This window comes from Penicillium digitatum, chromosome 4 (genome assembly GCF_016767815.1).
Source record: "Penicillium digitatum chromosome 4, complete sequence".
In the NCBI taxonomy this organism is placed as follows: domain Eukaryota; kingdom Fungi; phylum Ascomycota; class Eurotiomycetes; order Eurotiales; family Aspergillaceae; genus Penicillium; species Penicillium digitatum.
The window spans coordinates 2,225,839-2,253,622 of NC_089387.1; the positions used below are offsets into that span (position 1 = coordinate 2,225,839).

General features: G+C 48.9%; 6 protein-coding genes across 6 annotated transcripts; 3 read left to right on the plus strand and 3 right to left on the minus strand.

Moving 5' to 3' along the window:
- Nucleotides 1-6,468: 6,468 nt before the first annotated feature.
- Pdw03_0738 (Zinc finger, C2H2) lies at nt 6,469-7,635 on the plus strand (the record flags this gene model as incomplete). Its single annotated transcript, XM_066099706.1, has 6 exons — nt 6,469-6,522; nt 6,576-6,767; nt 6,823-6,902; nt 6,964-7,101; nt 7,174-7,545; nt 7,614-7,635. 6 exons carry the CDS (start codon nt 6,469-6,471, stop codon nt 7,633-7,635), a joined length of 858 nt encoding a protein of 285 aa, XP_065957433.1.
- Nucleotides 7,636-9,242: 1,607 nt separating this feature from the next.
- Nucleotides 9,243-9,582, minus strand: Pdw03_0739 (uncharacterized protein; the record flags this gene model as incomplete). Its single annotated transcript, XM_066099707.1, has 3 exons — nt 9,243-9,348; nt 9,402-9,443; nt 9,527-9,582. The coding sequence occupies 3 exons, from the start codon at nt 9,580-9,582 to the stop codon at nt 9,243-9,245; spliced, it is 204 nt and encodes a 67-aa protein (XP_065957434.1).
- Nucleotides 9,583-14,310: 4,728 nt separating this feature from the next.
- On the minus strand, nt 14,311-15,983 carry Pdw03_0740 (Aminotransferase, classes I and II, putative; the record flags this gene model as incomplete). The annotated part of the gene is made up of 4 exons (XM_014680519.1): nt 14,311-14,912; nt 14,988-15,273; nt 15,344-15,819; nt 15,899-15,983. 4 exons carry the CDS (start codon nt 15,981-15,983, stop codon nt 14,311-14,313), a joined length of 1,449 nt encoding a protein of 482 aa, XP_014536005.1.
- Nucleotides 15,984-16,971: 988 nt separating this feature from the next.
- Pdw03_0741 (Rho guanyl nucleotide exchange factor, putative) lies at nt 16,972-19,927 on the minus strand (the record flags this gene model as incomplete). Its single annotated transcript, XM_014680521.1, has 4 exons — nt 16,972-18,344; nt 18,403-18,589; nt 18,666-18,914; nt 18,974-19,927. The coding sequence occupies 4 exons, from the start codon at nt 19,925-19,927 to the stop codon at nt 16,972-16,974; spliced, it is 2,763 nt and encodes a 920-aa protein (XP_014536007.1).
- Nucleotides 19,928-21,846: 1,919 nt separating this feature from the next.
- On the plus strand, nt 21,847-24,422 carry Pdw03_0742 (F-box domain, cyclin-like; the record flags this gene model as incomplete). The annotated part of the gene is made up of 2 exons (XM_014680522.1): nt 21,847-22,084; nt 22,201-24,422. The coding sequence occupies 2 exons, from the start codon at nt 21,847-21,849 to the stop codon at nt 24,420-24,422; spliced, it is 2,460 nt and encodes an 819-aa protein (XP_014536008.1).
- A 691-nt stretch (nt 24,423-25,113) lies between these two features.
- Nucleotides 25,114-26,099, plus strand: Pdw03_0743 (Glutathione S-transferase/chloride channel, C-terminal; the record flags this gene model as incomplete). Its single annotated transcript, XM_066099708.1, has 5 exons — nt 25,114-25,168; nt 25,235-25,257; nt 25,302-25,310; nt 25,375-25,788; nt 25,872-26,099. 5 exons carry the CDS (start codon nt 25,114-25,116, stop codon nt 26,097-26,099), a joined length of 729 nt encoding a protein of 242 aa, XP_065957435.1.
- Between the last annotated feature and the right edge of the window lie 1,685 nt (nt 26,100-27,784).

Here is a 27,784-nt window from a genome sequence, read left to right on the forward strand (position 1 = left end):
GGGTTGAGGGAGACGGTAGGAACACGGATAATGAGTTGGTCTATAGTAAGAGACGAGGCTGCTGGGATGGGACCGGTGACCATGTGAATGGCATCCTCAATGTTATCTTTGATGTTGGCTTACTGCCACATCTTCATTGTATCTGCCACAATCATATGACAATGGTTGATGGATCTGTCTATGAAGCTTTGGGGTGAGTAACGTGGTTTCTATAACTTGCAGTGGGGTTAGTCCACCACTTAGTGAACACGAGAAGAATGTCGGACACTTAATGCCGTCGTAGTTCTGGGCCTAAGTTCTTCTCTACCGCTCACACGGCGGCACTCGTCCATCCCGAAACTTCACCTGAGATGAAGCACTCTTTTGACCAAACGACAAGGTGCTTTGCATGGTTTTCTCTCGGTTAGCAAAATGACTCAGGTAGAAATATTTTTAATAAGACCGCTTTGTGACGTACCCAGAATACTCGGCTGTCCCCTACGAAGAACGCGGAGGTTATTCCAATCAATGGTATAACCATGACAGTGAATTTCCATGATCTTTGGAGTTCCGCTCGGCTACCGATGGTATCAGAGGCTGATCATCAGGTGTTGTTAAGCTGGAACACCTTAGAATTGTCAGAGTGGGACCGTTTTGCGTTTTCTAGAGAATACATCACTAGCACTGCCACGGATAGGGATGCCTTTAATGGCATAGGTAGAGGAGTAACATTAAGCAAATGTCAAGTGCTTGGACGACTAGAGTGAGGTAGACGAATGCGGAATACCAGAGCCCAGCAAGCATGAAGATAAGCTGATAGAGATATTATCCACATTGTACTACATATGTATGCGCATCACAAGACTGCTGCGTGGGAGACAGCACAGCCTGTATAAAAAAAAATTGCAACTAACTACAACATGTGGAGAGAGTTCGAGTTCGAGTTAGTATACTCTCTCTTTCTTTCACTTTCTATTCAACCTATCCTATAGGAATGTTATCTACTTATTTCTCTAGTTGTAGTAAACCGTACAAAGACGATTGGTGCACCTGCCCAGGTGGGAAGGTCCACCTGGTCCACCTCCAAGTAGAGCTTATGTAATACAAAAACGCTGCCCAGTGTGCTAATGTGCCGAGATCGGAATTGTCCCGACCTGAAGTCGGGCCCCGGCCCGACCAATCTTGGACCTCGGGAAGCGAGCTCGCTTATCTAACACCCACCTGGCCTGTGCCCAGGTGGAAACCCACATATCTCAGGGGTGTGCTCAATTTTACTCGGACGAGTGTATTTGTGTGGATGATTGGGTAAACTCACATCTGATAGACCATATAGTATGTAGTTAGTAGGGCTAGGATGTTGTAGTATGCTCTTCATCTGGACATCAGACCATTTTTACTCTCTACGGAATCCATTGCACCATCTCTCAGGTGCATCCACATCACTGTATCTCAAACCCAAGAAATACACATCCACAAGATTCCAAGCAAGGAGGATATAAAGCCACGCTATCGAATGTGCTCCATGCCAGTTGGTTGCATCAAGGCGTGCATGCGTACCCGACGGTCGAGACGGCCCTACCAAGACATCCACGCCGTTTAACAACGTACATCAGATGACTGGCAGGGGGATGATGCAGTTCTACAAAGCAGAACGACGCCAAGCCCTCCAGCTGTACCTCAGCCCTCGGGTTTGATTCTCCTCTGGGCTCCACTGGGCTTGTTAGAAAGTAACATGAGACGGTGATTGCACAGAATGGAAGAACCGTTGTGTTCCGGCGTTGCGTTTATCGAGGGGCCCCCTTGCAAGGAAATCAGGAAAGTGGTGCGGGAATTTTTTTTACTTTGCTTTTTTTGCGGGGGAGGACGTCCCGAGATCTCTTCTATATTATGTTGTACACATTCGTGCTAGAAAGGAGCCCGGAGATGATGTCTTTCTACGGCAACAGATCCCGCATTAAGGAGGTGTGCCAAATTCTTTAGTTTTGCTGTCAGCTGTGATAGGGGCTTGCGGTAAGTTTCTAATTTCTTTTTCGGGGGGAGGTTTTTTTTTTTTTCTGATTTGATCACATGCTTCTCTTCTATCTCGCTTGCGCCGTGGACCTTCAGAACCAACATTTGGTGGTTTCCAGCTTCGATATTGGAGCTCAAATGCCTGCAAGGGGTTAATTGGTGGCTGTTTACCTTTTAGCCCCAAGATCCTAGCCGGTGAGTTATCACTTAGCGCTGATAGGAGGGCAAATCCCGACTACTGTTGACCGACATTCACACAACGCGAGTGAATGCGATCTCGCGGAGAATGACCGAGAAATTCGAGGGATTTATTTTCCAGCCTGCTGGTTCTGCTCGGGGAAATGTTATCATTGACCGTTTCTCGAAACCACAATCCAACCCTTTGTAGGGAGAATATGATCGCAGTCATGCCGTATTTCTTTGGTGGGAAAGCTCGCGAGGTCACTAACCAGATTGCCACCGAGTACAGAGTAAACAGAGCCCACCTAGCTTCTTAGCTTCTTAGCTTCCTGACCAGAGTTGGCGATAGCTGCCCGAGCTTCTCCCATTAGTGCGTCGCCATGCGCGCGTCGGAGATTAATTTTGTTGCTTTTTGGGGCAGGAGAAGATTTGTTTTTGTAGTTCCTGTTCGCTGGCAAATTCATCGTATTCTATTTTATTATTTTTATTTTTATTTTATTTTTTTGTATAATACACCTTGTAATTTCATATGGAAGAGGTGATTGACGCAGAAGTGTAGATATTTCCGATCTGTTGACTAGTTCACATTCCCTTTTCATTTTTACTATTGTACACGGTACATTAATAACATCTCTCGTATACAACCCATTACCAATAATTACCAACGATAGCGGCTTAGCCACAAGCCTAAAGAGGGGCACCTTGCATAGGGTCAAATCAGAGAACTCACCAACATCATCTCTCAATCGCCAAGATGAAACAAAATGCGGGGTAGTCAGAGCTTCTCAGATCGTATCACCAACCAAGGGAAAGAAGAGAAAAGCAGAGTCGAACTTTTCAACGCTCGTGAAACTCATTCCTTGCGTGACGCTTATGCAGCTTCGAAACAGCCTTTAAACAGCTTCTGACTCTCGTTTCTCCGTGCTTTGGTACTTATTTCGAAAAACACGGTAGAATTTCCGTTCGAAATATGACACGGCCCTCCAAAGATTCCATCCATATCCGGAGGTCATCCCCTCCACAAAAGGAACAAGTTTGTCTACTAAAGAACGAAAGGATCCGAAGACCAGGCTCTAGGTATTTGACTGGTGCCTCGTTGCTTTTGCGCATGCAAGCACACGGGGGATTTTTTTTTTCTTTCCAAGTTCTCTTGTTTTCTCGTCAAGCTTACGAGTTGCCCGGATGAGCATCGTAATATGTAAATACACATCTGTGCCTTGAGCATGCATGCTGTGCGGTACCTACCTGATCCACTTCCGCATACACAATAGCCGAGTGATTACTGTTTTATCTACCGTGCCTCGATGGAATCGATTAGGGCGAGGTCAACGATAGTCGCAGTTTATCTCTTAGGGGCTGTCTCTTAGGGGCTGATCAGCAGAGAATTTGGCGCTTCCTTTCGTTGGCGGGATTTCTTTTCAAAGTTTCGTAGCGTCGCCACGAACGCATCTGTCCGTCTGGAGCCTTTGGGAGGAATGACGATGAGCGGTGCCAGTTGGACACTACAACAATCTCGAGTTAGCCGTTCTAGGTTTTGAATCAACATTTTTCTATCTTCCAACGGGTTCGATTTCTCATCAATTTCTTTAATGACATCTTGATTCCGTGCTATGTTGTGTCCGATTCCCTCACTGGCTGAGGTGGGCTGCATCCATAGCCTCTATTAGCGAATGTTTGTGGGCCCTCAAGCCTACACATGCTCTTGCCTCGTTCACTGCGGGCATCCTCAAGAGCCGGGTATGCCATGAGCGTAGAACCATTGGTCCTCTGAACGGGATCTACTTCCAAGGTTCTCCCTAGTCATTAGGGATCTACGGCAATCGATCTGTAATACACGATGAGGCAGAGCTCTATTGCATACGTCATATCCATACCTAGTGTGTATGTACTGTATGAAGGGGGGGGGGGGTTATTGATCATGAAAAGAGAGAGAAAAGAAAGCCACACAGCGTTAGCCATACCTCCTGCGTAATAAGGTTATAGGGTCAAAAGCTCGCCTCAAGATGACCGCGAGTGGGCCACCACGTTCAGAAGCAGTTCCCACCAAACGCCTCAAGTTCTATTTTGGTGTCAGCTTACATTCCTTTTCAATGCGAGATCCAACCCGCTGGAGCACATTCCGCCTATGATCCTCACCGCATACTTTCTTGCACGAAGACCGAAGCTTCTTGGGAATCGAGATATCCCGGTCCAACTGAGCCTACCCGACGCACCTTGTGATGAGGCGACAGACCATCTATTCGATCGTTTAAGATACCAGGTTTCGCCACCAGAATTTTCGAGCCAAGTGGTGGATTGAAAGCCTAGTACGGAGTACTCTGTAACGGTATCCTGTTTCTGGCCTACAACAAACTTGGAGGATGGCAGTACGTCACTGAAGCCAAGCGATCGGCCCCGTTACGTTGAGGGAAAAAAAAAAAGCAAACATGGGGATTTATATGCGCTAAGCGGGAAGTACGGTGACTAGAGTAATCCCTTGTTTATCAGGGAGAGCATGATATCTCGCAAAGTCTACATCAAGCGTTAAGATTCTTTCGAGATACTTGCATGTGAGTAACCCAACCACCCTCCCCCCCGGAGAATCAACACCATTCTCAACTATGTAAGTTGTATACAAGACACAAGTGGAGAGACGGGAATAGCCCCAACCGTAAGGTGGGACCCAAAGCTTTGAGGCTGTTCGGGGACAAGTGGAAGAGCTGGGGTACCTGCTCCATTCGGGATAGAACACTCCGAGTAACTACCGTTGATGCAGATGCTGCGTCACAAGCCATCCCTTGCAGTTGCCGTTTTCTGTCCCCCTATCAACTCCTGTGCTCCTGACGTGTTCCAGGGATTTTGGGAGGAGAGGGAAAACTCCAAGTTTACAATGTCGGCCCCCTTTCTTTCTTTTTTTGCCTATCCCTTTTGTTTAGAGAGACGTGGATGTTACTGGAGGCACTTCTAGACCCTGTCTGAAGGAAATGTAGTCGACTTCTGCACTACTCATCCGTGTATTACCAGAAGAAGATCATTCCGAACCTTCTTTTTCAATTGACAACTTCGGGGTAGATCGGAGTAGATCAGCCGCGGCTAACCTTGACCAAATTGGCTTGAGCCTAGTTATGTATATCGTCTTTTCATGAGTCTTTGAAAGGACGAATTCCCGAGCGCCCCTATGGCTTGTCCTGCGGGCGAGAATCGCACTATGTACGAGATATGATATCATGTACACAAGCCCATCACTCCGATTTGGCAAGACACGGCAGCCCCTTTGGAGACCCTGATACCTCAGCTGTGTATAGTATACATCTCATGATATAGACTTGCTGGTACCTCAAGAAGGTCTCTGAAGACTCCCGGGTTGTTGTGAAAGGGGGCCACAAGATTGGGAAGTTTAATTAAGATACGGTCACATACGGGGGTATTCTATACGGTACCATTCCAGGTCCGGTCCAGTCTCGCATGGCTTGTCATTCGGGCCTAGGTGGAGCTTTTCGTACATCGGCTGGTAATGTGGGGGTTGATATTTTTCAACGGCAATTTACCAGTTCACTTTCTGGCTTTTAGAGGTAATGAGTTAACAGTTCAACCTTGAAAGTTTCACAAGGCCACTAAACCTAAAGTCCCTCGGTATCAGACGGTTTTCCGAGGTGGTACACTGTTCTGGGAAATATGGAGACCAAATTTCCTTTGTATAACAAGGTTACGAAATAGAAGAGGAAATAAGGGGGAAATGAAGAGAGATGTAGGCAGTGAGATTTCCAATCGACTCTGATAGGTGTATGAGTAGATATCCTGGGAACGGTATCTATGTTGTATATAAAAAAAATCATAATAATAATACATAATATACGAAGAAGCACAGAAAAAAGAAAAAGATAAAAATGAAAAAAAAAAAATTAAATAAACAGTAAGTAAAAATTAAGTGAAAAACATCCCAAAAAAAAAAAAAAAAACTAGAAATTTTAAAATAACATGCTCTCTCTACGGTCCCATCCGCGCCGTTTTTTTCCCCTTCACCAAAGGGTCTTAAATCTCATTAAGTACTCTTTTTAATACTTTGCGGCTCCTCCCCTCTTCTATAATCTTTCTGATCTTTTATCGTATATCAGTCCCCTCTTATATTATGCTCTCCATTCGCAGTATCCCGGCCATTCAGCCTGACCAGGATTAAAAAAAAAAAATTTTAATTTTTTTTCTCTCTTATTTCACGGTCGTCTGCGCATATGCGCTTACGGTTCCCCTCTTTCCCCCTTTGTCTATTTCCTTTCCCTTCAAGTTTCCTTTTTGTTATTCGCGCTCTCAGATCTTTGCATCATGGCTCCAGGTAGTGGGCGCGACTTTAACTGCCCATGGGATCACTGCGGAAAGGTAGGGCGCTTCAGCTCTTTCTACTCTTTTCCCTCTAACCTGCGATTTGGTAGTCTTTCAATCGCAAGTCGGATCTCTGCCGCCATTATCGCATTCATACAAATGAGCGGCCGTATCAATGCACCGTACAGGACTGCAACAAGAGCTTTATTCAGCGCAGTGCCTTGACCGTACATTCGAGGACCCACACTGGCGAAAAGCCCCATGTTTGTGACCATGAAGGCTGCCAAAAAGCATTCTCAGACGTATGTACCTTTTTGGATTGGGAACGGTTGCGCAATCACTGATTATCGGTTATAGTCATCGAGTCTGGCCCGTCATCGCCGAATTCACACCGGCAAGCGGCCATACATATGCCACGAGCCTACTTGCGAGCGGAGGTAAGCCATTGGGATGGAGAGATGGGAAAAGCACCGTCTAACGATCTTTTGGAAACTGCAGCTTTTGTCGCAAGACCACCCTCACCAAACACCAACATCGCTCCCACCCGCCAGGGAGTATGACCCGACCATCCTCAGAAGATGCGACCTCAGAGCACTCCTACCAAACACCTGTACCAGTCACGGTCCCGAGTGAGCAGTACGTGCTCGCCCCGCAACCTTACTACGCGCCATCGGCGACACCAAGTCAGGATTTTTACTCGCCTCAAAGTGTGTCGATGGGCTCCGTGCCGGTTCACGAAGCCGCCCCTCCGATCGTGTCTCACACTATACCTGTGACCTCTCCGGTAAACATGCCACATGTTCAACACCATGCGCATCCACATCAAGTTCCGCAACAGCAACAGCACCAGCACCAGCACCAGCACCAGCACCAGCACCAGCACCAGCACCAGCACCAGCACCAGCACCAGCACCAGCACCAGCAACACCAACACCAACAATACCTACAAATGATGCAACAGCGTTACGACACAAGTCCACGGACGAACTATCTCCCAGAGCAATATCAACACTCATCTTTTCAGGGCCATCAACTCCCACCCGATCAGTCAATGATGGTTTCATACCACCCAAACTATACGTACAAACCCCCAGGCTCCCGTCTCTTAAACCAAGCGGAGGGGACTGACTGGGGCTTTCTGGGAGTAGGCTAAGAGGGGATTACACCTAGATTCGTGGATCCAATGCGTGTTCAATGTCCGTTATGACTCCCCTGCTTTCTCTGGTGCCGGTTCCTTTTTTGGGGGGATTTCAACCCGGAAATTCACCCTTTTTCGTGGGATCTATCTTGGCTCTTTTCAATCCCTGCTCCCCTTTGCGGTTTCTGGGCGCTTTTCTTATGGATTCCCCTTTGCGATGCTCTATAGTTTTTTTTTTCTACTTCTATAAATTGTCATTTTAAACGGGGGCAATGGTGTTTCCCTTCTTGACGAATCTTTTCTTGATACCTGGACATGGGATGTGTGTGTGTTTTTTTGGGGTTTTTTTTGGGGGGGTTTTTTTTTCCTTTGAAGTCTTCCAATTCCTTTTCCTATTATGTTCCCTAAATCTCTGGGTGTATTAGTCGTCTATTTCCACCCATCCGATTCCGACGAACTTCTTTCCCAAGACCGTCATCCCGATATTGCCCATGGCATCTCAGCAGAAGCTAGTGTTTCTAAGGAATATTACTGCGATGGAAACTCCAATCCCATTGGCTCCCTCCAAGATCTAGCTTTTGAATCAAATCCGTTTCCATGCTTGCTTACCGTCATTTTTTCAGCTTCCCGTATAATCTCACCACGTTGGCTGGGTAGTATCAACCCACTCGAGAGCTCGTTCAGAGAGTGTCATACCATGCCTAGATTGATCCGAAGATTACATGACTCGTGTCTTTTTCTTTCTTTCCCTTTGTTTCTTCCTGGGTTCAATGTTTTTTTTCGATTTCCATTTGGTGGCCCCCTTACCCTATTCCTCGGAGTTCCCAGGAAAGCCAAGGAGGGCCAAGGGCCCAGGGAAATTCAAAGAGCGCATCCCTGTCTCGCTAACAAAGCGACCGTTTTTTTTTTTTTTTTTTTTTTTTTGGGTTCGCGCTCGTTCTCGCTTGCCTGTCTAGAATGGTCTCTTCCTCCTTCACTATGTTGGGCCTCAAAAGCCGACATGGAAAACGAGCCATCTAGATGACTTGTGTACATATCTATTTACTACAGGGTCACTGAATCTACTTGTCGATCCCTACATCACCATCTTAGACCATATTCGGGCAAGGTTTTTTTTTTCGCCTTCTCTTCCCGAGTTCCCGAATACTACAACCATTTGTTCCCCCCCCTTCTCCCAACATGATTGCCTGTTTTCATAGACAAACCCTAGTCGATTCTTCTGGTAGGGATCTCTACCCGGTTGACCTTCTCCAGATCGAGTCACCGTTGATCTCAGGAATATTCCAAGGTGGCACTCTGGCTAAGACACATCACAAGTAGCAAATCAAAACACCACCAGTCTCTCAGCTCCGTGGGGGGCACCGGAGTGCTCGGTAAGTGTGTACCCCCTAGGGCCTTGTGGCAAATCAAAATTCCGATTGATGTTTCTTTAATCAATGGGAATTCCGCTTCTCGAGTACTTTGTGAGACCCTGCGTCATTCAGGGTGTGGTGTGTGTATGTTTGGGGTATACGGGGGGGGGGGGGGGTTCGAAAGGGACCAGGTACTTGAGATTCTTCAGCAATCGATCCATACGAACTACGAAAGGAGTGTTGAGGAAACATTCTTGGAAGTACGGAAGCCCCTCCGTGGGTTCATTTTAAATCTTCCCGGGGAAAAAAAAATTCCGATAAGAAGAACGGGGCAGACATCGTAAAGGGCAAATCTCGACTTGGATGTGACCAATGCAGCACAAAACCGGTTTTCTGTGGTCAAGGTCAGGAACGCATACCATTTCCGATTTGAAAGGAGAACCCACATCTTGATGTCCGAGATGGGATGGATTTGCCTCTCGTTTCTCCTTTCACCATGTTTCGCTCTCTGGAGGGATATTTCTTTCCCTGGCTAGTTTAAAAGAATCCGCAACGGAGTCTCCGGACTTACGGCCAGACCTGCCAACACCCTTTCACGGTCGACGCAGATCCGTATAGGGGGGTCATGGCCCAACCTGTCAAGAGTGGAGAGTCACAAGCCCGGTGGAAGATGAAAGGGCCGGTAGATCCCGTCTCCAGAAGGATCATTTTGGTTTTTTTTTTTTTTTTCTTTTTTTTCTTTTTCTTTTTCGGTTTTTTTTTTAAAAAAAAAAATTTCCGAAGACCCGACCGATCGGTGCCAGGCTGTTTCGTTTCCCAGCGGACTGGGATTTAGAAGTGGACACAAAAGCCCTCAGACTCTACCTCGGTGATTCCATATGATCAACGCCGTTCATACTCCGTATAGCATAAAAGAGTCCGGGCTCAGAGTACTCTGTAGCGTGTACTCCGTGATGTCCACATGCAAGTCACAGACTGTACGTGAATTTGGATGCGTTGGCCTTGAAAACGGGGTTCGATGCCTCCAATCGTTGAGGGTGGACAAGGTTCTTGGAGTCGTGATTCATGTCGCCTCATTCCTTGCTCATTTGGTCTCTTCCGATCGGAGATTTCAAGTAAACTGATCTGAAATTTTTTTTTTTTTTTTTGGAAATTTTTCTTTCTTCTTGCCTTCCAATCGATCCAGTAACTCAGAAAGTGGCTGCGAATGGGACCCAACCTTTGAACCACTCTGCAATACACTATGCTGGACGGAGTACTCCGTACTCCGTCGAAACTGAATTCCTCCGCCGCAGAATACCAAGGACCAATTTCAGGCGATGATCTCCACTCAATCCGCCCGGGTCTGGTCTTGCACCGCCTTCGCTTCTGGAGAGGTGCCAAACTGGGAGCTCAGGGCAGCCTCCGCGGGCGCATCGGACTATAGATGCCCGGGGAAAGAATCAGAGACGAACATCTAGGCGCTTGCGAATGAATGTATGTTGTATTAGAAAGTGTCGGGATGGCAATGAAACCAAAGCACCAGATGCTCTGGCGCGATGGTGATTGGTTGACTCTCCGTTGTGTAAATGCGCAGACGGGGTAAAGACGCACTAGTAATGAAGATCGCAAAAGAGGATCGAATGTTAGCAACTGGTCATGCAATTTTAAAACAGCGGATTCACGATCGGACACTCAGGTCTTGCGGCCAACGACCGAGACTGGTGTTTCCGGCCCCCATGCCAAGCCCCTTTTTCAGTCGCTTTCGGCGTTCTTGGCCCTATCGACATCCAGGGGCGCAATTTACTCCGTAGGTACCAAACACACCGGAGATGGACATCGGGGATATGAGACGTCGAAGCTGCGGGCGAGGTTTTTTAAGTTCATCTCCGTATTGCAGCCTGGGAAATACCGGAGTGGAGAGAGAAATAGGAAGGCAGAAAAATGGAGTGGCAGAACTAGGCGCTGGTATTTCCCCTTTTGGATTGATCGGCTATCCATTCATTTGCTGGTTTTACTATAATATGCAGGACAGAACGTACATAAGCTCCTATGCAAGATCCCTACGCCCCCCCCCCCCCCCCCCCCCCCCCCCAATAGTCGGTGTGGGGATGTTTTCCAACGGCGATCAAAGGGAAATAGAATGACTGGATCCGCAGACGACTTCTCCGTGTGAGGGGGGCAGAAACTTGATTTGCTAAAAACACCTCGGTGAAAGGGTATGGGAATTTCTGTCATGGGGGGGGGGGGGGGGGGGGGTCCCCGGTACGGAGTACTCCATACGGTGTCTAGTGAGGTGCAAATCGAGTCTTGCCTCATGGGTGAGAGGGTTCCGAAATCGACAGAGAAAATGACGAGAGTCTGGTGATGGAGCATCGGAGTTAAGACAGTGCATTATTCCCCTATTCCCTAGGCCCAAAGTACTCGGTAGACGCCGTTGTATAGCTTGCCGGTGTTGACGCGAGGTGGAGAACGTGAACGATGATGATGGGGCGCTCACAGGAACTAGCACTGGACCAAATTCCGAAAGTGGTGGACAGGGTGGAGTTTGTTTAAAAACATCCCAGTTTCTGCTACCTAAATGAATCCAAAAGGGGTTCCCATCCTCGATCCAAAGAGATATCAACATATCTATACAACATCTACCCGGGAAAGTAAGTTTCAGGAGCTTGGGCCTTTCGGGAGCACCGGGGTACACGGCGCAGAGACTGGTGGGTGCGGGTATGGTACAGTCAGATACAGGTATGACAGTGCGGAGATGCGCTATGGACCGTTCCCGAAGGTCCACTATGATCCCGGTACCTGGGAGTGTATTTTGCTTTGGTATAGGTACGGAGAACTCGGTATCTGGTAATTTCAATACACGACACCGAATTGTGTCGAGGAAACCAAAAAAAATGCTTGGCACGAATCCACAATGTAACCTGTCAAAGACAATTTTCCTGGCAACCTCTGTTGGCCCTGTGAGCCGGCGAGATTCTGGTTCCATGTGGTTCCCGACAAGACTTGCATAATCCACATTGGGAACGGTCCAAAAGAGGAGTCCAGACTGAGCCCGTCCGAACGAGCAGTGGATCATCGGTCCAGATATTTTTAATCATTCAACCTCAACGCATCGACTCATTCCATTGAGGCTAGCCCGATCTTCAGTCAGAGGTAAACAAGCTTTGTGGGATGGGGCGAAGGACGCGCACATCTCAGATCACGGGATTTTTGTCCAATGATTTGGCGTCGAAATCATTTCCGAAACAAAGCAGTACATACTTTTGTTACGGAATACAACGTGGAAAGAGGGGGGGTCCCTCTGAACGGCAAGTTGGATACGAGCGATCGACTCATCTAGGTCAACGAAAACCAACCGGCCGATCTCAAACTTTCAAGTTTTCAATTTTTTAAAAGAAAGAAAACCAACACCAAAACCCAAACCAGAGCTAAAACAGAGCTAGAACTAGAACTAGAACCAAAAGCCAATGCACATGCCAAGACCAGAACCAGAACCAGAAACACATCACCCTTGGAACCAACTCAGTACCGCTCGGCTATTGGCAAGCAGTGGAGAAGATTCTAACCCTTGAATTGTTCTCACCATTCCCACATGGCAGATCTAATGATGGATGGATCCTCCATATAATACACAGATCTGGAAAGGTCGGAGCTCGGACTTCCCAACTCACGTCCAGAGTCCCTGAGAAGTATCGTCTCGCAGGATGAAGCCTAATATAACCAAGAGATGCCCCCCCCCCCTCTCCTCAAATGAATGTCGGGCCTAGATCGCAGTCCGGGATCGTCTTTTCTTGGAAGCTCCATCGATCAGCGGCAATTAAAGTGAATCTGTGGATGCCGAGGAGATACAACACAGAGAGAGAGAGAGAGAGAGAGAGAGCCGGCTCTATGCACAACTCCACAACACACCGATGAATAATTCTGGTTCTCATTCTCGAGTCCACTTGTCGCGCTAACCGATGTGTGCCATCGATCGAGAGCGAGATAATGGCTGCTTGTTTCAAATGAGTTTCCCCTGGAGGTGACATGTGTGCCGAACCCTCCAAATCGAGTTTAGTCAGATCGGTGTGATAGTCGTTTTTTTTTATGTCGTTGCTCTTGCTTGTCTGTGACACGCAAGACTCTTCGTGCATTAGCAGTACCGATGTAGCATGTAACTAGCTCGGGGTACATGTTACGTGGAAAAATACCAAGATCCGTCGCACTGGAGAAACACATCGATAATCGTTTCGAGTTCTGCCGATGGGTCAAATAAGTCCAAATGCCAATCATCAGCTCTAAATTAATATTACGAACGCTCTCTGCCACCTGCTGTAAGATTTGGAACGAGACTCTCTGCGGTTCTCAAAGGATGCCCCAGGCATCAACAGCCAAGCCACTAAACCACATCAGGAAGCTTTAGACGAACCAACACCAGTGGCCCTGCCTGTCAATGGCCCGCTTTTCCTACGATCCTCACAGTCGAGGAAGGGTGTCGATATCAATAACCAGGGCAAATCACTGTATAACGATACAGTTGTATAGGGATGTCTATTATTATCGAGGGTTTCACGCGTGTACGACGCTGGTAACGGCTGCGTTTATAAGCCTTTGGTGGGACACCATTCGGTTTGGATGAAGACGCTGGGTCTGTGGAGGGCACAGTAAAGGTTGCACCATGCAGTTGCCTATCTAGGAATAGCCATCCTGGCAAGTGGTGCGTCAGTCTTGGATTCCTGAGGTTTTCGGCGAAGGCTGACCGGAGGTTCTCCTGGACTATTCGGGAACAGGAAAGGGGGCTTGATCAAGGGAATAGGGGCAGTGGGCTATATACGGAGTACTCCGTATACACTGCCTTTCTAGGACCCCCCCCCCCCCCTTTTCTAAGTTGTAGTCAATCCTAGTCAATCAGAGTGCCGGCAAGATGGGCACATGGCGCATAGTATCTTGACCGAGGCTAGGTGGGAGGAGATTGGACGGTTACGATTTTGACTGCCCTCCCGGCTGAGGCCGAGGTTCTGGCTGCTTGGAGCACATGAGCACGTAGTTGCATGATATCGGTACTTCATGCAGGTACATCTGCAATCGTGACCTCGTATTCTGTTTCATGAGGCAGAGTTATTCCACCAGTGAGGGAAGACAAGACGCAGTTTGGAAGTATGCGCAGATATGTACTCTACAACGTGGTGCGTGTCTAATCAATCCCTCATCCGTTTCTACTTCTATTACCCGCCTCTTCTCCACTGTCAGTCTAGCTAGCAAATCAAATGAACAAGGTCAAAATGGTGAAAAATGCAGTCTATTATGCTCAGCCAAGATGTTGACCAGGCACAGCCTGACATCAAACTCAACTCTAGATCGGACCAAATGTCCCCAGTGTCAAGGCCGAGTAGTCTAGTCATCCGCAACGGCAACCTCATCCTCCCACTTCGCCACGCCCATCTCACGTGCACGCTTAACAACACGCTCAATACCATCAAGACCCATCTTCAACACATCCATCTTAGGCCCATAGCTCAGACGAACGAAGTGGTGACACGGGCTGTCGAAGAGATCACGACGCTTCGCCGGGTTCAAGTCGAAGAAGATACCAGGAACGACAATGACCTTCTCACTCAGGAGAGCATTGAAGAAGTTCAGACCGTCAGAGATGTTAGCCTGGGGAGGCAGGGGCGGGTCGAGCGAAGTCAGATCGAGCCAGATATAGAAGGTAGCCCCAGGGATATCCTGGACACGGAAGCCGATATCGTAGAGACGTCCCAGGACGTAGTCGCGCTTCTCCATGAAATGGCTCTGCAGCGCCTTCATCTCGGTGCGCACGAGTGAGGGCTCCAGCATCGGGATTGCGGCTTCTTGGAACGGGACGTTTGCACCGCCATCGAGGTACGAGCCTGCGGAGCCGAGGGCGTCGACAAAGTCTTTGGGTCCAACCACCCACGCAATTCGCCAGCCAGGAAGTCGGAAGCGCTTGGTGAGTCCGTCGATCAGGAGGACGTCTGTTGCTCGGGTTAGTTTGGTCATGTACAAAATTGAGTTGCCGGGGGGGGGGGGGGGGGGGGCGTCTGTCGTACCATCCTTGTTCACGTCAACAACGTTCGAGGCACCGCTGATTGTCGATCCGTCGCAGCCCGTTGTGTAGTTGTATCCACCGTAGAACTCGTCCAGGATGAGAGTCGCACGGTCACGGCAGAGGTCCTGAATTTCCACCAGCTCCTCTTGCGGTACGAAGTGACCTGTGGGGTTACGAGGGTTGGAAGTCAGCAGCACCTGAGTGCCACGGGCAATTTCCTCGGCGATCTTGTTGGGGTGGATGTGGTAGTGGTCATCCTTTGAGAGAGGAAGGGGGATAGGAGCAATCTGCAGAAGAATCAGTAAATGGCGATTTGGTGACACTTTCTAGCTTAGTGAAGCTTTTCCGACAACGTACGTTCTTGAACAGAGTCAACATCTCCGAGTACGCAGAGTAATCGGGGATGGGGAAGGACAGGTACGAGTTGCCCAGAATGGCAGCAATGCGAATCAGGCCGGCGCGACCCCCGGGAACAATGCAGACATTTTCCCACGTATACTGGCTCTCCTTGCCCTGGCGGTAGTGTTCGTTGTACAGACGAGCGACGGCGGCGCGCAGTGGCTTGATACCGGCGGTCGGGCCGTATTCCCGAGCAGCGGAGGTGATGGGAATGGAAGTCGGACGAGGGAAGCTTCCCTCGATCTCGTCATCGGCCTCAGGGGCTCCCTGGCCGAGATTGGCCCAGCCGGTGGGATCCTCGGCGTAACCATGCTCACAGGCTCGCTCCGTGCACCAGACGACACCGGTGGAGGCACGAGAAGCGTCGAGACCAGCGTGAGGACGGTGACCTTCGTGAGCGGCTCGAAACTGCCGATGAGTTTCTGACTGGAGTTCTGAAGATTGAAATGTCAGAAAGTGTCAGAAAGCGTCAGAAAGTGTCAGAGATGTGATATTGATTGCACATGCACGCACCATTCTCCGTCAAGCTCTTGGTGGCCGAGAAGCGGCGGCTGTCCGAGGGGCGCAGGATGCTCAGGCGGCGGCCGGAGAACGACATTCTTGGCGAGTTTTCTGGTTATCAAATAAAATGTTTGTAGGCTCTTTGTTATGATTATAAGATAAGAATAGGGATTTCAGCAGGTGGGAGGGGGTAAAGAAGAAAGAAAAAACCAGCTTTGACACCGAGCCGCTTTTTGTTTTATAAATGGACGCTTGCCAGCAAATGCTGGGCGACTATTCGACGGAATCACCGACTTTGCCCTTCCATAATTCCCTCGGACATCAGGAGCATTTCCAATCCATTAATAGCGCAATTGAGGTATTTGAGGCATTTCCGATAGAGTGCTTTGCCCGGACAATCTTCTTCAACTGTAGCCGATATTGCCGGGAGCTATACTTAGGCAAGAGTTTAGGTATAGTTACATATTCGAAATGGGATTGGAGCTAGCTTAGCTCTAATTGCAGCAGATCCCTGCCAAGAATTGTCGGCTATCCGGCATCCCGATCAGATAGGCAAGTGGATACGGATTAAATGGGAAAAAGGTTGAATAATTCTATGCAACAGCCCCATTAAAAAAAAAACAATAGGCATATACATCATATAGAAGCTTCGTACGTTCGTGGACATTGAGGTACTAGTAGATCAGTAAAGAGATAAACAATCCGCGAAATGGAAAACGCAAATTCAAAACAATGCAGGGGTGTCTTCGGACAATCCGTTCACCTCGTCACCAGGACATCATTCAGGCCGTAAACAAATCATAAGATGCTCCGGAGAACAGTCCAATTACATGCCACGGCGTGGCTCGCTGAAAGTCACAAAGAAGATAGGGAGATAGAAAGAGGTATCTCCTCCGAGAACGGCTGCTCAACAGTTTCAAGCCAATCCGGTTGGAACATTAAGGGTCAGGATGGGAGAACGAGCGTCACAGGCCATGCAAAGTTTTGAAAAGACGGGGATCGACGTGATCCTTGCGGTGGGGGAATCAAGGGAGGTATTAAGTCAAGAACGAGCAGGAAAAGCAAACCAGAAAATGCAAAATGATCTAATCGACCACCTGGCAGTAGAGTTCAATCTCTCCCACCAACCCCTTGGCGAGCATTTCACGATGTTGTTCCCGCCACTCCATAAATGCAAGTTGGACCGCCTCGTCACTATCAATCGTGACGAAATCACCATCCTCATCGCGGTAGCGCAGTCGAACGGATTTGCTCTCGATGGATCGATCGGTAAACCGAGCGAGTTTGGCATCCACGCGGTCCGTCAGTGAACGGAATAAAATGTTGCTCGCAATTACCAGCGTGACATAGTTGTCCTCAAAATTCACCTTGGCCTTGAGTTGAGTAGGCATGTAGTCTCCTTCCTCGGACTCTTGTGGCTCTTGGGTCAGGGGCGATGTAGCATGGTCGGAGGTTTCCTCGGAATCGCAGTTATCGTTGTATTCAGGCTCGTTAAAATGTGTGGTGTGGATTTGGGGTTGGGTGCGAATAGGGAGCTGATTGTTGGTGGGCGAAGCATTCTGGCTGCGGTTGACGGGGGCTTTCATATTGGCCATGTGTGCAGGAATCGGTGGCACCGGGACATCGTCGACTGTCTGCATAGTGTGTACTCCCATATAACGCCGTGATTCAGCGTTGTTGTTGTGATTGTGAATATCAGGGCTACTAGCCGATCGCATCCGCTGCGTCATGCCATTTGCAGACTGAGCTTGCGGACCCGAGAGGGGTGGCAATGACGGACGCTGAGAACCTCTTACAATAGGCTGAGGTGGGAAATATCCGCCAGAGATTGACCCTTCTCGCGATGTTACACGAGATAACGCTGGTGCTGTGTAGCGAAGGGTATCCTCATTCCAGACCGTTGATGGAGTGGTAGAATTTGTATTCTGACGACCGAAGGAAAATGCAGCGGACTGAGAGCTCGATCTCGCGGAAGCGGTCTCCGCTGTGGGGGAAAAGTAAGAGCTCATGTTTCGATCACCGGGGGACATGTTTCCACCGCCGGGGAACTGAGTGTGCACCGAAAGCATGGGATCAGCTACCGCAAAGCGCGGTCGGGTGTTGTGGTGCGGAACAGAGGTGGTGCTCCCATTGGTGGCAGATCGGGTTCTTAGACTAGTACTGGACGCATTTCGGCTCATGGGAAATTCGGACTGTAAGACATCTTTGTGGTTGGCGTCATCGGCATCAAACTCTTGTTGTTGATAGGGGTTTGGCATATGCGCCATGCCCTCCATAGATGTGAACTCGCTGTCAGATGTACCAGTATTGCGCAACGTGCGTCGCTCCGCTTGGATCACCCGTTGGGTATCAATGTCTTTGTACCAATTCCGCATGGTGTCTTCATTAATATATCGGATGATGAAATTGTCGACGACACCGGGGTCTCCTTTCCAGAAAATCTGAATACGGTACAGTCCTGTTAAGATCAGTCAGAGACATATTGGTAAATTCAACAGGTCAAGAGTAGTGCTTACCAGGTTTTTGCAGACAAACAATATCCGTGACATTGGCCATATAGATCCGACCCTTCAATTGAAGACGAGCCTTTCCTTTCGCATTCAAATACGGCCTATCTTTTTGCATCATAAGCTTAGACTTTTGCTTGTTGGGATTGATATCTTTGCAACAGAGAAGTATGCGCTCGAAGAGGTAGATATGGTACTAAGGGCCGTGTCAGCAATGTGCTATCTTCGGGGAACAAAAAAAGGGACAAGATGCAGAAAGCGAGGTCACATACCTCTCTCTCACTATCCTTTCCACTGTCCCCCTTGACAACTTGGAAAGTGCCAAATCGAAGGAGATCTCCGAATGACTCCATCTTCAATGCTTTCCAGTCATCCACGCGTTCAGATAGATCAACTACTGCGGCAGCCAACTGGTCTTTGTAAATTGCCTGGTTAGCAAAATCCAACACATTCTGGATGCAATTGACTGCATGTGTAATATCGGCCCGGAGTTGCTCGTCTTCTAATTGCTTGCGTAGCTCCTGAGAGGGTACAACCATATTAGCTCGTTGAGATTGAACCCAGCATTCAGCAAACTCACCAAGAGCATCAGCGGGTATCGAGTCAAACGCTGGAAGGGTTTCACGAAGAATCCGTTGAGTGTTTTCGGCTGAGCGACCATTTGTTGCAGATCTATATGGCGTGGCGCACTTTTGATATTGTCCCATTCCTTCATACAGGCTTCGTCACAACGCATCTGGTTGGCAATGAAAGGCTCATACTGCCGAAATGCATCTTCATGCAGGAAGAAAAGGTGACCCCAGTTCTGCAATTTTTCTGGCAAGGCGTAGTGCTGCTCCATGCGAATCAGGAACCTCTGGGCAAAGTCTAGTAGATTGTTTAAGTTGAGGAAAATCTGATGGCTCGCATCGCCTGTCAAAGCACCCGTCTCTTCCAGTTCCTTCTTGAGCGCCTGAAGATTCTGCAGGTGATGAACATAGTCACGCTCCGTCTCTAGAAGTTCCTTGAGAATGTGCTCTCTCTTGGTAAGCTTCACATTTGTCTTCGCGGAGGGGGCCTCTAGAACTTCAGATTGCTTTAATTGACCTTGCACCTCGAGAATGTCCACCACACGGTTAACCATTTTGATCACTTTGATGAATCCGGTGGTACTCTCGCCGTAAAGATCAGTGATCAAAAAGCAATCCTGTTGAGGAAACGCTAGGTCTTGTAAACAGGCCTGTAGGAATTTGAAGGTCGCCGCTTTCGGACGCTTCGCCTCAGTTACCTTGGCAGGATCAATTTCTAGTGGCTCCTCTGGACCAGACGCATTATAAATGCTCAATAGCGGATAGCCATTTCTGAGACAATTCCACAAGGAAGCCACCGGGTCTGTATTGCCTCTTATGCGATCATCATCGTCCATCTCTTGCAGGTATGACTCGAAGTTGGGAACTTCGGATAATCGCCTCCTCAAATTGACGCAGCTCTGGTAGATTGATTCTCCACCGCGGCGGTTGATAATGTTGTCCTCGGCGACCGGAGCGCCACTCATGGCTGAAGAGTCAATCATATCGAATTTCCTCAAGGGCCAGATGCAGGTGAGTTATACCAGCCAGGCTCAACTTAAATCTGCAAAGCAGACCCAAGAGGATTCAGTTCGGAGGGATCGACGAGCGTCGGAATTAGAGAGATGACGATCATGGGTTCCCCGGGTGGGTGTGAGATGCGCGGCGTAGGGGGTTGTCAAACAAGAGTTCCGCTCGAATATTGAAGATCAACAGCGATACGATCGAATCTCGGTCGCAGGTCTGAGTGTTCTAGATGCGTATCCCGGAAAGCGCCCTCGATATTAGAGATAACAGGTGATAAATATAGGTGTATTTGTTGGAAGCAATAGCGCGGATATCAAGTGCGATGCACCGTCACTTTCTGGGGGGAAAAGGAGGGGCTCGAGGAATATATTCCAACCTGCAGCCAGCCCCAATCGATGGGGTGTGGAATTCAGGTGTTTCAACAACCGCTGCAGCCGGGCAGGCGAGTCAAATCAGGTTAAAGAGAGTCCGGAGGAACACCTTTGCGAAAGAGCCAGTCACTAGGACTAAGCGGAGGACAATCGACGTCCCGAGAATAAAGGGGGGTCACGGAATGGTGGAATAAGAGAAGCCAAAATAAGACGAACTTAGCAGGTTAGATGATGCCAATAACGAAAACGAAAAGAGCAAGCACAACAGACAGGAGTTCTGCTGATGGAACAGAAGAATGGGATCCTTGGAGAGAGGGTGAGCCGAAGGAGTCTGTTCTGTTGCCTCAAAGGGTTTAGCGTGTGTTTTATGGGGCGGTGTGATGTGGAGAGGGGCAGTTGGCTTATGCTTGTGTCAGCAGCCCTCCACCTTCCAAGGTTGGGGCCCAGGGCTGGGGGGTTGGAGCATTGGAGAGGGGGCTGGACAAGCTTTATACTGACGCTGGAGTAATCCTGGCGTCACGCAATTTACATCCATGGATAGGCGTACCTATTGTATGGGGCTCGCATACAAAAGGTACATCTACTGGGCTACATTTTAAGGAAAAATATAAGTACACCCACTAAAATGTTTCTGCTTCGGAACGTTATTATCTCCTGCATTTAGCGCCTAGAAGTGGTCTGTGCAATTGTAAGACAGATTTTAGCGGCTCCTTCAACGTAAAATAATAACACTATATTAGCACCTACTCCGTACGTATTATGGAAAATACAATCGGTACGTATGTTGTATTCTTTCTGGCTACCTCGACATACAACATAGGTATGCCCTCTCACCGTGCTAGTATGGCCCTAGCCGTGTAGAATAGAGCAGATCTAATGGAACAGGTCATAACTATAAGTACTCGGAGTTGCTCTCTAACCATGCACATACGGCAACATAATGTTATGTGACACATTGAGAAATCGGCACTTGGCTTCCTGCCTTTCTTTGATGTATCTCATGCCGATAACCCGCTTTTCTCGTAAAGTCGCTAGATACATCTAGCTATAGCCCTATGTTGTATAGCAACAACACAAACTAGAACCCACTCCATGCGCGTCTAATCGAACGTATTCATTAATTCCTTTTGAGATATGAGAGGCTTTTGAGAATAAATCTATTAAATCAAAAGTCTACGTTTCTCCTTCTGGTTCGGATCTTAAATGAAGTTTTCGTTTTTTTTTCCACTGGGCGACCGAAGTTCGTGATATTAATTGCGCTCTATCAATCTGGTGGGCCACCTTGCCTCGTTCCAACGTGACGTGACATGCACCGCGGCCAACCCATCTGCTCAATCTCCTTCCATTTCCCAACCCTCCTCTTGCAACGTACAATACCCTTATTTAATAATTTTCTGTAACATTTTCGCGATAATTTCCTTGCAGGATTTCGCAGACATCGCACAACGCCATTGATTTCGGCGGTCGACTCATCAGCTCGGCGCAGATCCCTCTGAAAACCCGCATCAATGGAGGTTGAGCCCTTGCCCGATACTCCCGATGCTCCCGATGCTCAGATCTCCCCTGCACTACAATTGCAGACAAGCACAGTCCCCGAGTTCTCCGCGCCTTCTCTGTCCCCCTTGTTTAGGCTAGATGAAGGCTACTCGGATGATACGCGAAGTCAGGCCGACAAAGATCTGGGATTGGACAATGTCATGGCGCTTCCAAACTGGGTACTAGCCCAGTCCGAGGCCGGCAGAGCTGGTAAGATATCCCTTATCTTTTGCCCCTGTGGTAATTGCCACGAGGGTGAAGCACCAGCCTCTTTTTCGTGTCGCTTTGCTATCTTCCTTGCTAACCGAGCGTATTCCGACTGCTAGAGCTCGCATACAGCCTTCTTCGCTCTCTACGAACCTCAAGCATCGCCGCAGTAGTCGACCGACTTAACCCCATCCTCCATATTGACCCGTGCGTCAGGCTTCCCCCGGAAGTCACATGGGAGATCTTTACCTACCTCGACATTCGGACCCTTCTGAATGCCTCGCTTGCATCCCGCTCATGGCGTGAACGTATCCTCGACTCGGGCCTGTGGAAATTCCACTACATCCGTGAAGGTTGGGTCATGGACACGAGCGCGATTCGTGCGTTTGAGCAAGAACATTCCGAGGTCATGTCGCCTCAGACCCGGAAGTCCCGCCTACGCCACTCGGAACTAGATCTCGGGGAACCTAAGCCAAAAAAGCGCGTACCGTCGACCTGGCTCGATTCGCGAAGCGATGAAACCCCAAGACCGACTGTGTTTGGCCCTGCGCCCCCAGTGGCCGATAGTGAAGGTGATCACCACATGACTGATGATGACGATCAAGCTACCCCTTCGTTCACTGATGACCAGGAGTTCATTCTGCCAACTGATGTTCCCCAATCTCCTATACCACTGTACCCCCCTCTACGATCGAACCTGCTCATGCGGGATAGCGACGGAAGCGCCAAAATCAACTATTTTCATCTCTACAAGCAACGCAGGCGGCTCGAAGCGAATTGGCATCAAGGCCGTTACACCAATTTTCAACTTCCTGACCCGTCTTACCCAGACGAGGCCCATCGGGAATGCGTATATGCGATCCAATTCGAGGGCCGATGGCTAGTTAGTGGGAGCCGAGACAAGTCTGTGCGAGTCTGGAACCTAGATACCAAACGACTGAGGCATCCCCCGTTGGTGGGACACGTCAAGTCCGTACTTTGCCTGCAATTTGATCCTCATCCCGATGAAGACATCATCATCTCCGGCAGCAGCGACAAATCCGTCATCATGTGGAAATTCTCCACTGGAGAAAAGGTCCATCAAATCGAAAAAGCGCATCTTGACTCGGTGCTCAATCTCAAATTCGATCATCGTTATCTTGTAACATGTTCCAAAGACCGAACTGTAAAGGTATGGAACCGCCGAGAACTTCTACCGAATAGCAAGGATTACCCGCGTATTTGCCATGGATCAGGCGCCACATATCCTACATGGATAATCGATCTAGACGCGGTTGCACCAAACGTGCTTGAAGCTGGCATTGCGCATGAGCAGTACAAAGCCCTAGAGCCTTACACGTTGCTTATGACCGTGGAAGGACATGGAGCCGCCGTGAATGCGATGCAGATCCATGGTGATGATATTGTGACGGCATCTGGAGATCGAGTGATCAAGGTCTGGAACATCCGCACTGGTGCTTGCTCGAAGACGTTGATGGGTCACGAGAAAGGCATCGCATGCGTTGAGTTTGACAGTCGAAGAATTATCAGTGGCAGCAATGATAACTCCGTTCGCATCTACGACCATGCCACTGGAGCTGAGGTGGCGTGTTTGCGAGCTCATAGCAATCTTGTTCGCACCCTTCAAGCAGGGTTTGGTGATGCTCCGGGAGCCGATAAAACCTTGCGTGAAGAAGCGCTAGCGTGTGAAAATGCATTTTTCGCCGCTCAAGAGGCCGGCTTGGACGTTGACATGGGTCATCGGGAGCAACGCCGCGGTGGTTACCGACCGAACACTGCGGGATCACGAGACCCTCGCGATATCCCTGCTCTGGGTGCAAAAATCCCACCCGGTGGAGGAGGTAGTAGCTGGGCCCGTATCGTGTCCGGTTCCTACGACGAGTCGATCTTAATATGGCACAAAGACCGTGATAACAAGTGGACAACAGACCATCAACTACGACACAGTGATGCCATCACCAATTTCGCTCGTGCAAACCTCAGCCAAGTGGCACGAACTACTGTCGCGGCCCAGGCTCAACAATTACAAGCAGCACAGGCTCTGGCGTCTCTTGGGCAAAATGCCAATGTCAACCCCCAAGCTGGTCGTACCAACCCACCATTTGTGCCTCCTCTGGTTATTAACACCGTGCCACTCAATCCTCCTCCTGCTCACCATCATCACCACCATGGTCACCAACGCAGACCTCTAGGGTCCTCGACAGCTGCGAGAGTGTTCAAACTCCAGTTCGATGCACGAAAGCTTATATGTGCCAGCGTGGACCCTCGTATTGTGGGATGGGATTTTGCTTACGATGATGAAGATATCATTGAAGCAAGCCCATTCTTCAAGGGGCTTTAATCTTTCTCTCGCTTTTACGCCTTTTAATATCAGCGTCTGTTCTTTTTTTTTTTGTTTTTTTTTTGCTTAAGTGAATCTCCTGCATCGTCTCACTGGGCGCGAATCGGGGACCCTCCGATGAAAAGACGGCTCAATTCACTTGACGATTTTCTATTAGCATCCCTGCGATCGCGTTATGATTTCTTTGCCTGGTGCATTGCTCCCTGTTCTCCCGCTCTGAATGTCTATCTCTCTCTCCGTGTCCCCTTGTCCTCTCCTTGCCCATCTTCTCAATGTCGTGCCATATACGTACGGTGGGTCCTTGCTTTCTTATTTAATGATGTATCTCTTATCTTGACTTCTGTGTTAGGAATCATTCCCCCGGCTGTCTTGGATAGCCAGTTCTCATATCTTTTTTCGGAGTTTCGTTTTCCACGGTTTTCTCGATCTCAACATCTTTCATGCATGGCGCTGGTGTGGCAATTTTATCAGTAGCATTATGACTAGTCTCAATCAGAAAGGTTCGATTCCCAAGACATTCCCACGTTATATAAAAAAACCACGTCGGCAAATTTGTCTCGATCTCTTAAATGGAATGTGGGACCCGGAAACAGACTTATATCTATGACTCATCAGGAACTACATCCCGCAATAACTACTTGCAAGTTCCCTCAGGTCTATCATCAACTTCACTTCATTTCTGTATGTCATCATGGCAACCCAAACCCCAGACTACCACCTCATCGGGCTATACACCCGCTACTCCAGTAAGCAGCATGCAACGAACCATCCATACACCAGCGGACTTGGCTAATAAGCCCTCTCCAAATTAGGCTGGACCGCACGCGTCGAAGCAGTACTGGAATACTTCCAGATTCCTCACACTCCCAATTTGTAAAGCTCTCCGAGGTATGTACCTACCTTCATCCCCAACACAAGTCCAAGTCTTCAGTCACTCACACAAATTACACAGACAAAGGCCTATTCCCCAACAGGCCTTGTCCCAGTTCTGCAATGCCACTCCCTCCCCTCAGCAACAATTACAGACTCCCTCGCCATCTGCGAATTCCTTGCTGAATCCAACCCAACTCTTCCCCTCTGGCCTACTGACCGCCACCTGCGCGCCCTAGCTCGTAGCGCCGCAGCCCAAATGCATTCCGGCTTCCCAGTCCTGCGCAATACCTTTCACTCAAACTACCTCGCCAGGTACACGGGTAACGTGCCGATTCCGGTTGGCGCGGCCGCGGAGATAGCGCGCATGTTCCGGATTTGGGATTCGGCGCGCAAGGCAACGACTGAGCGGCTTGCGGCGCTGGGAGCGGTTGATGAAGGGTTTTTGTTTGGTGGGTTTAGTATTGCGGATGCGTTCTTTTGGCCGGTTCTTTGGGTGAGTTTCTTTCTTTCTCTCTTGTCGTTCATAAAAAGAACGAAAAACGGGTAATAGGAGCATTGGCTAACTTTGCTTTTTAGCGGTTCCGCTCTTATGGTCTCCCGCTAGAGGGTGCTGGGCCTGGTGCCCTGGCATGGATGGCGAAGATGTGGAGTGACCCCGTGTTCAAAGCGTTGGGGGATAGTTACTACGCGCAGGCTGAGGATCCGCATACTCGCATTGCGCACTACGATGACATCTTCCGGGATATGGATGATGTGCAGTATGGGTTGTTTCCGAAGGATTGGACTTTTTCGGTTTCTGGGTGAGGATTGTACATGTTGTGAACGAGGTCTAACCTATGCCAAAAACAGACATCATTGCAATTGCGAGAAGACCTGTAGGCTCGAAGAGCTTAGTAGGTTTCTCGTGATAGCTATCGGAAAATTATCACGGGTTTCAGCGTAGGGAAGGGCCATCTGAGCAAGGTACCTCGAGGGCTGTCGGGTGTTTCCTCCGGGTGTGCCTATTTTGGGGATTCAATGCTGAGCAAACTCTTACACGGGGTCTGTTGAGCTTCCAAGGTTGCTCCGAGACATGGTAGACCACTGACACTCTCTGACCGGAAAGCACTTCCTGGTCCCGAGGCCAGACTCCGCTCTCTCTGATCGCTTCAATAGTCCCCAGGGGCACCCGTGGGCCTAGGCATCTACTGACCTCGGAGACTTTAGCCCATATTCAGTCCATCTCCAAAGGGGAATTCGGCCCCACAGTCTCGTCTATGCTGTCGTGTGTTGTATGTTAAGATTGTATGGCAAAATCCAACCCTTGAAGCTCCCTGGAAAGTAACACACCTGGCAAAGTGGACAAGCAACTTCAACAGAGGCAGATTTAGGATACCATCAGATAGCTCCCACAGGACCTCGCCGAAGTAACTTCCCATGATTCGAAATATCAGGAGTAAGTTCTTGCCAAGAGTTCCGGGTTTCAACAAGAAAATTCCGATCTTGGCATCCAGAAGCGCCAAGCCCAAGGGGGAGGTTATATTTCCTTCAACCAAATCTAGAATCCTTCGAGGTGGAGAGCTATAGACGTTCGAATATCACAGAGTCGTGACAGGAGAACACTTGGATTCACTTTAATTCTTTCAAGTATAGTGAAGATACACAGCTGGGCGCTCATAACCACGATGCAAACGCTTCCCTGGGGTTCTTGGAGGACCTTTTTTCATTCAAAATCAGTTGGCTCTTGAACGTATACCGCCACCTTTCTCGTTCGAGCCAAATTACAAGACTTTGAATTCCTTAGTTCACAATTGGCATTGGCTCAACTGTCTAGCGGTGTACAACATATGATGTCCAAGGTACCCTACTCACGTCGATCTTTTCGCTACTCCGTACGGAAACTCCGGGCTAGAGCTACTTCTAGTTACTCTCCGGTATCCCCGGAAGGAAGGCCCTTCAAAATCCTGCCAATCGGCATCAGGTGCGCTAGCGTGCGCTAGCGTGCAGTAGCGTGCCTGAAAGAAACCTTGATACGCTTCAAGAGCGGAGCCCTCGGGGATCAAGTCTAGCTCTAGCTACGGACTACGGAGTAGATAGATAACACTCATATCCATCTCCATGGCTTCTCTATAGCCTCATCAACTCCCTATAACCCTGATTGTAGTCGATTTCCTCTCGTAGCCTTCCCAGTCCCTAGTTCAAGCTGTGATATCGAAAGCTTGCCGAAGAGAGGTCTAGCCCTTTTGGTTTGTGGATCTTGTAATCGCGTAGATAGTCCAAGGGTTTCAAGCTGGCAGTCACAGCCACAATGCCAATACTTCGGAATCTTGGCTTTCGGATTTTTCACAAGAAATGTGCCTTGGCATTCGCTGCATGGTGCAATCAAGCGCCAAGAGCCAAGGCGGAAAATCAGACGTTAGAAAATGTCTTATGTTCCCGTGAAGAAGTAGACATAGAATGTGCATCTCGGCCAAATTGGGACCTGGAACCTGCATGACTAGTTGGAGTCG